General features: G+C 48.1%; 1 protein-coding gene across 1 annotated transcript in view; it reads left to right on the forward strand.

Moving 5' to 3' along the window:
• TBX5 (T-box 5) overlaps positions 1-8,377 on the forward strand; it is a gene marked incomplete at its 5' end in the record, with an annotated part of 9,453 nt that extends 1,076 nt beyond the window's left edge. Inside the window, one exon of the mRNA XM_009077794.1 lies at positions 7,784-8,377. Coding sequence (XP_009076042.1) covers positions 7,784-8,367 — 584 coding nt within the window. The remainder of the gene's footprint in view (positions 1-7,783) is intronic.
• Positions 8,378-8,645: the final 268 nt, after the last annotated feature.

Here is an 8,645-nt window from a genome sequence, read left to right on the forward strand (position 1 = left end):
GATCTGGTCCATGTTGCACTGGAAAAAGCTAACAGAAGTCAGCAAGCACCATGGCATTTGAATGAACCAAGAATTTCTCCAGCCCAGTAGCCTCTCCCCATAGCAGATCCCTTCTTGCTTCCCTGCATGGGCCTATCAGTCAGACACGTCATTATTTTTAGTAACGTAACCCCTGGGGCACTGGGATGTGCAGACACACAGTCTAAGGTAGTGGATGCTGGGAAGTGCTGGCACAGGAGGCAGGAGGGCAGTGCAAATCTCTCTTACATCCTTGGTGCAGCCCTTGAATGTTGTAAGAGCATGTGTATTGTGTACAGGTATGTGCAAAACAAAATGAGTTGAGACATACTAATGTTGTCATGAAACTGAGTGGAAAACAAAGGTGTTATTTTCTGTCCTCTCCAGCTGACCAGGTGACCCTCAGGTTCACATAGAGTGTGTCAGAGTTGTGACTGGAAATGATGCTAGACTTGAGCTAGCTGTAAGATAGGGAGTAAGGAGATGTAATGGCCTCTCAGAGTGTCCCCTAGGTCAGATGTGGGGTGCTACCCCTGTACTGGTGCAGGACTGTGGGTGTGAAGTGCTGGGACACAACTGGGATGCTGCAAAGCCCCAGTGTTGGTGATGGAAGGCTCTACTCATCCTTGGCATCTCTCAGCCTGTACTCCATCCTCAGTGCTCCTTTGCCCTGGGAGCTGAGCTTTCACCACTCCTCTTCCCCTTTGCAAAACCTAACCAAAACAATCTGCCCCAAATGGCAACAAACCCCCTCGGACAATCTCTGACTGCTGCGTGTCCCCACACCGCAGAGCAATTCATCATTCGCCTCCACATTGTAACGTGATAAGGAATCAACAGAGGTTTCCTTCCAGTTTTGGGATTCCCGCTAAGTGGTGTCTCCATGGGTGGTTTCCCTCAATCCCCCAATTATCTCACTTCCTCTTATTGTCACAGAAGAGACTACTATCTGCCCTGTAATAAGCTCCCTCTCCCCTTTTGGCCTGCGTGGCCCTTGCGAAAGCGCAGGAGACTGGCCAAGGGAGTCCTTGTCTGTAGGGCCGTTTGCCCCTCATTATCTCCGCGATGGCTTGAGTGGCACAAGCAGTTAAGGGCCTTTTATCAAAGCAGCCAAATGCTTTAATCAAAGAGCAGCAGTGTCCTGTCCGATACCAGTGGCTTCTTCCGTGAAGCTCCACGTCTCAGGAGCCTGAGCTTTCCTCCCTGTGCCTTCTCCCCCCCCTCCCCATGCATCCAGTAAATCGAAAACAGCCACCAGGGCTTAAAGAAAAGAAACACAAAGTTAATGGGAAACAGAGAGCCAAGGGAGGCTGCCAAGTTGCTCTTTGCAAAGTGAAATTAATTAAAACAAACCAAAAAAAAGTCACTAGAGATGAGCAATTCTGTTCAGATAAATCAGAATGTGATCCAAGGTTTCATCTCAGACTCAGGCTGGGCACAGCACTTCCTTCTAGCACCGAGCAAGGATCTTTGTGGGACTTGGGAAAATAACCCTACATATAATATTCCTGTTTTTTATTCCCTTCATCAACCTCTCATTTCTAAGCGTAATATTAAGCTTTCCCTCACAGCTCTCCTGCTTTCCTACAATTGTGCATGACTCTTAACAAGGCTCACCATCCAAGAAAACCTGAAAGCAAGAGTATGTTTGCTCCTATTGCCCCTCTGCCCATTTTCTGGAATGGAAATTTTATTGATTTTGTTGGCTCATCAACTCCCAAAACATTGACTCCTCCTCAGTCAGTTTGGGAGTTCTCTCAAGTATATTCTTTCCTTCTCCAAGGTGGTGGCTATGGATAAGTGCTCTCAGGTGCAGAGAACAATTGAGCTGGACTTGAGATCTGTTGTTGCCTGCATCTTCTGTAGTAAATTCCACCACTGTTTTCCAAGAAAGTCTCTCAGATACATCTCCTTCCAGTTTTGACATGTCATGACGTTTCTCTGTATCCTTTTCAATCAGGAGATCAAGCCTTGATTTAGGCTCAGTTAAGAATAGCTCTGTGTTCAAGCAACTCAAAGGAACCTTATTCAATGTCTACTTCTACTTCCTTGGTAACCTAAGACAAAGATTATGCTCTGTGGTTGACAGTGTTGTTCTTAGCTGTCAAGTCAAGATGGATTCACTGTGGAGATCTGATATGGAGTTACATTAGGGGAGAGCAGCAGGGCTGCATGGGGATGTTATCTCTGAAGGCTCCTCTGGTTCAGGGAGGTGATGCTCTCCTGGGTGAGGAAGGAAGGAAGGACACATCCCAGAGCTCCAAATCTGGTGATTATTGGTGCACAGGTGGGAGTGCAGGGTCACAGCATTGGGAATGACTCCAGTGTGCTGCTCCAGGCACAAGGAATGGTGAGAATCATCCTGCATTGTACCCCAGCTCCACATGCATATGGCATGTGACAAAGTTACTGGTCTTGAGAGGATGGATTACCTCCAATCCTTTATTTTACCAAGGAGTGGCCTCAGTTCTTGATGTGGCTTTTTAGGCCACAATGAAGGCCAGTTAGACTTCTGTCTTTTCTTCTGTTGTTCTCCACCTCTCCCCCTCTCTTTGTTGTGCTTGGAGAAGCCCAAAAATCCTTACCAGCAGGCAGCTTGCTTTGTCTTTCATTTGGCCCCACATCCCAGTTGGAGTATTGGGGCTTGTTTTCTGTTGAATTATCCTTTCCCTCAGATTTCCTGTGGACTAAATAGTCATCCCTCTAACCTCTGCTCCTTCCCAGCCTTACACAATTTCAACCACTTGGCAGATTTCTGGGATGCTTGTGATGCTGAAAGAGGCAACTGGAACTGCCTCTCCCTGGGGAGGTTATAAAAGTTGTCGTGTTGGCTCTCTGAGAGAGAAGAGGGATGTGGCAGAATCCACTGGCTCCAACCAGTGCGGACCATACCCTTCATCCACCTAACTTGGACAGGACACTGACCATGGAGAAAATATATCTTTCATCTCCTTCCTGCTCTGATGAGGTTGGTGGAGATACAGCAATGCCTTTCCCCCTTCTCCTCAAGAACAGGCACTGCTAGTGTGGACAAACCTCTTCGTTGACTGACCTGATTTCTCCCTCATCCCACTCAGCTTTTCTGTCATCCAAAGATTCTGTAGTACAAAATTCAGGTATGGGATGTCTTCTTGGAGGTCATGCTGCTTGTTCTGCTGACATTAGGGGATGTAATGAGTTGGCCAAGGCTTGAGCTATGCTGCAGCTGGAGGTGTTTGCAGCTTGGAAAGATGCAGTGTTTCCCAGAGCAACATGGCTGCTGGGACACTGAGGGTGAAGAAGAGCCTTCCTGCATGGTGGGGAGATGTTCAGGAGTTGGTGTGCACTCAGCCTTTGCTGTGCAGCCACATTGCTTGTGGCACTGTAGTTTCAGCAGCTTCATCTCTCTCTTATGAGGACAGGCTGAGGGAGCTGAGCCTGCTCAATCTTGAGAGGAGACGACTGAGAGGGACCTCATCAATGTCTATCAGTGTCTGAAGGGAGGTATCAGAGGATGCATCAGGCTCTGCTTAAGGTGCCAAGCAATAGGACAAGAGGCAATAGGCAGAAACTGATGCACAGGAAGTTCCATCAAAATATGAGGAAGAACTTATTTCCTGTGCAGTGACCAAGCACTGAACAGATTGCCCAGAGAGAGTGTAGAGTGTCCCTCACTGGAGATATTACAGAGATGTCTGGACACATTCCTGTACCATGTGCCCTGGGGTGGCCCTGCTTGAGCAGGGTGAGTGGACCAGATGATCCACTGTGATCCCCAGCCTGACCCATTCTGTGATTCTGTGATCCCACTCTCTCATCAGAGGTGCCTCCTCCACAGGCAGTGATGGCAACTCACTGTCTCTGGAAGAGGTTTCAGTTTTTGGTGTTGGGTTGTCCCTGCCCCACACCCCTTTGTGTTGCGTTGCCCTGCAATGCAACCCAGCCATATGGTGAGATAGCTGGAATACTTGGAGTGTCTTAGGTTCCATGTCCTGGGATGTAGGTCTTGTCCCTTAGGGATGTTAATTTTGATGGAATCTGTATGTCTTTTCTTCTTGGACACCTATTGTCAGCCTTGCACCCTGGTATTGGTTATTCAGGCTCATGCTAGATTCATGCTGGAATCCAGACTGGATGAAACAACAGTGTTAGTGACAATCACCCATTGTGTCTCCCTCACAAAGTTGGGATGAACCTTCCTGTAATGCCCTTGGAAGTGTGGGTGAGCTTTGAAAACTAAAACAGTTGGGTCCCATTCTTCATTGTCTTCTGTCCCTGGGAGGTGACTGTCATGAACTGGAAAGGAGCTCTCTGGATTTACACCGGGAGAAGAGGTGGGCCCAGCGCATCCTGCAGTCTAGAGGCTTTTACATGTTTACATTGCATTCTGTATGGCCCTAATCTCGGAATTGGGAAAATTCCATTTAAAAAGCCATTTGTGTGGTATTTACAACCCAGCTGGATGTAGTAAATACCGGAAATCTTGGAACTGCTTATGCTCTAGCTCAGGCTCCTTCATTAGATAGATCATCAAATTCCTTGTGAGGGAGCCAGTTTCCACCCCATTCTGCAGGCTCCATTTTCCTTGGATCCTCTTCGGAGCAGCTTCTCCCCAGTGCTGGCAGCTTCCCCTGCTTGGCAGAACCTTCTGCTTCTTGAGGTTTGTGCAGTGTCGAGGGGCTGGTCACAAGAGCTCATCACCATCCTTGGCTTCCAAGAATAGCAACAGAAGTGGAGGATGCTCAGCATCTCCCAGGATGGTCAGCACTTCCCAGGCATGTCTAGCACCTCCAAGGGCTCAGTGGCAACTGGAAAAGAAGACAATCAATTGCTATCAGGGAACTATCATCAAGAGTCAAACCCAGAACAAACAGTAAACAGTCTCCTATGTCCTGCTTACACTGATGCTGAGGAGATGAGAGGACTTTCAGGGAGAGGATTATGGCCTTGAGATGGACCCTCCAGGCTCCAGAGCCAGTGAGGATGAATATAAACTGCAGCCTTCAGCACTGCATGAGAGATCTGTTTGCCTTGTCTTCCTTTTGCCATTCTCTTACTTGAAGATGTTGCCTTTCCACTCCTAGATGTGCTCCACACGCCATGGGAAATCCTTCACCTGTTGTGTGCTGGCTCTGGACTCCTCTGCGAGGAGTGGTGAGACAATGCCAGGTCAGACTAGAGAGCTTGGACCAGTGTAAATCCATCAGCTGGCACCAGCTGAGGCTCTGGTCTGCATCATTCCGTCTGATGATGCAGACAGACTGTTCTCTTTCTTCTCCAGCACTTTGAGGTTACACAGATGGGAAAATCACCAGGAAGAGGGGCAGAGGGCAGGCAGAAGCTGTTAGGGCAGGCTGTAATGCTTAGTTAGTGACTATGTCCTATTTGGAGATGGGCACAGGGTCCTTACACATCTGAAAGTCTGGAGTGATGGTGACATTTCCACATACATCAGTGAGCTTGTCTCTAGAGAAAGCAGCAGAGAAATCAAGGGAGCCTACAGAATGAGAAAGGGCACTATGTGGTTTCCACTGAAATCCTGGCTGGTTTTGTTTTTCTCTCTTTACCTGTGATGAATTCTGGAAGCAGCTCTGTAATGCTGTGGCTCTGCCTGGCTGAGCTGTGAAATGTCTGGGCTAAATGGAAAAATCAGCAACCTCAGGTTGTAAGTCAGGCACAGATTTGCACAACGGAAAAAGAGTGTTTGACTGGTTTGTGTTGTATATTGAAAAAAACTAAACCTAAAATAAACAGTCAAACCCCAAGCCAATGATTTCTAATGGCAGCAGGGTGATGTGGTTGAATGCTGAAAACTTTATTAGCAGAACAATGCTGCATTTTACAAGACATTGTTTTTCCACCCTAGTGCTCTTATTACTCAGTGGTGGGTTAGGGATCCAAAACTTTTACCCTGTCTGTAAAAGCTGGAGCTCAGGCTGTTCTTCCAGATGTACCTCCTGTGACAGAGCTGTGTGCAGGGGAGAGATTAGACCTGTCCTCCCAGATTTTGTTTCTCAGGGAGCTACACCCTGCCCACTGCTCCTCTGTAAAATGGACGTGACTAAGATTAAGGAGGGTGACACACTTCTGCATCTCCACTCACTGTTTCAGCTGCTTTAAAGATGGGATTGCATTGCTTGCTTATCCCATCCTACTTTCTACTACGATTTAATAGGAAGGCAGAGGAGGAAGATGACTTGATTATCATTGCAGGCAATAAGGACCCAAGTTTGCTGTTGTCAGAAAGAAAGCATGAAATGGAACTGTGGCTTTCCAGCTGAATATATGGGCAGCTGCTTACAAAGCCAAAGGACATGAAGGGGAATGTCCCCACAGTGTCTGCCTCAGTACCTGCAGCTTTCTAAGGTTGTTGGACCAAGATGACTAACAGCAGCAGTTGTTCCAGCTGGACTGGTGGACACCTGAGTGGGAGCAATGGGTTATTTTACATGCAGAGTGGGTGCAGCTTCCAGGAGAATGCACAAAGCTGTTTATAGCAATAAGGGTATATGTGTGTGTTTACAAGAAACAAAAGATGCCTGTGCTGCCCACCTGCACCTCCTGAAGGTGAGACATGAGCACTCACATTGGAGCAGCCTGACAGCAGCACCTGTGGATCTTGTGAGGCAGATGCTCTTAGTTCTCCTTTTTGAGGAACTGGTTTGTTTTCCCTTTGTGTTTTTTGGGGTAAAATTGCAGCTCAAAACATGTTGGCTGAGTAAATTTGAAAAGAGATATTTTGTGTGGTATTCTTCCAAATTTTACCCCTGTTAAAAGTTGCAGCCAGGAGGGCTCTAACCAAGTGGGATGTTTTCTGCCTGTACCAGTTGAAGCAGCAGCAAAGCTAATGTGTATCAGAACAAGCTCTCCTTCCCTTGCCTCGCTGTCCTTAAAATCTCTTGGTGAAGTGCTCGTCCCTGGGAACTTTGCCATTCATTCCAGCAGAGCTGGATTTCATTTGATGACCCTGTGAATGAATAAATAAGTGCACATTCATTTATTCATTTTGCTTCACCCTAGAGATTTCACCTAAATTGTTTATCTCCTTCGCTCTGTTGGCCCAGGATGCTGCAGGAAACAAAGGGCTCTGCAAGCTGTGCCTTGTTGTCTCTAGCTGTGAAATTTACTTTTCTTTTTTGCTCTCCTTGGCCCCAGCACACAACCCTGTGTGGATTTATGTGCCCAGCTGCCTTGGCACAGCTAGAGACTAGGGCTGTAAAACTCCAAAGCTGATTGTCTCAACTGTGCCATGGCTGATGCTCTCCTGGGGGGAATTGTTATTGTGATCTCCATTTTTGTCTCTTTTTTTTTATCATGAAAATGTGTCAGTCTAAAGGCTTTTAGTTAGGAGCATCAGCTCTGAGCCTCTTGGGTGGGAGTGGGAGCCTCTGTTAGGTGCAGATGTCTGCAGGGAGATGTTCCACCTCAGATTAAAGTGCTGGCAGCAGGAAGGAGGAGGTGAGGAGCTTGTGGGGGGGTGTGGGGTGTGGGGTATCACCCAGCAAGCTAAGCCTCAGGATCCTTCCAGCATCTTATAACCTTGATTTTCCTCCCAGAGCTCCTAGCTAATCCCTTTCCAATCCAGCAGAGAGGGCCAAGTGCAAGACTTGATTTCAACAGGATTGATTCAGATTGATTCAAAGGAAAGGATTGGGATTTACACTGAGATAACTGTCCGGAGCAGCTCTGTGCAGGCTGTGCTTGGGAAAATGAGGATTGTGGAGAGGGAGGTTCAGCTGAGGGCATAGTATTGTTGTTCACTACCAGGAGTTTTCCCTCCCAGCAGATGAGGAATGTTCCACCACTGAGCATCCCTACAAGAAGCCCTACATGGAAACATCTCCAGCAGATGAGGATCCTTTCTACAGGACCAGTTACCCCCAGCAGCAGGGACTGAACACTTCATACAGGACTGAATCTGCCCAGCGCCAAGCATGTATGTATGCCAGCTCTGCTCCCCCCACGGACCCCGTGCCCAGCCTAGAAGACATCAGCTGTAACACATGGCCAAGTGTGCCATCCTACAGCAGTTGCACAGTATCTGCCATGCAGCCCATGGACAGGTTACCCTACCAACATTTCTCTGCCCACTTCACCTCGGGGCCACTGATGCCTCGGCTCAGCAGCGTGGCCAACCACACCTCCCCCCAAATAGGAGACACCCATAGCATGTTCCAGCACCAAACCTCAGTTTCTCACCAACCCATCGTGCGGCAGTGTGGACCTCAGACCAGCATCCAGTCCCCCCCCAGCAGCTTACAGCCTGCAGAGTTCCTGTATTCCCATGGTGTGCCTCGAACCCTTTCGCCCCACCAGTACCACTCGGTCCACGGCGTGGGCATGGTGCCAGAGTGGAGTGAGAACAGCTAACAAGGCAGGCAGGAAAGTGCCAGAGCATTAGCCATGGGAAAAGCAAAGCAAATGGGAAAAGGAAAAAGGAAAAAAAATCGTCTGTTGATAATAGGTATTTTGCAAGACTCTAACTGAATGTTCACCGCTAGCACTCGAGAAGGACAGAGGGATGGACACTGCCAGACACCACGGATGAGACAGTCATCAGCCTCGGTGTGACTTGCCTCCCCCTTTTTCTTCTGTTTCAAAAGAAAACTCAACAGATCAGCACACTTCTCCCTGCCACAGTCCCACCC

Source organism: Acanthisitta chloris, unplaced genomic scaffold, assembly GCF_000695815.1.
Source record: "Acanthisitta chloris isolate BGI_N310 unplaced genomic scaffold, ASM69581v1 scaffold2947, whole genome shotgun sequence".
In the NCBI taxonomy this organism is placed as follows: domain Eukaryota; kingdom Metazoa; phylum Chordata; class Aves; order Passeriformes; family Acanthisittidae; genus Acanthisitta; species Acanthisitta chloris.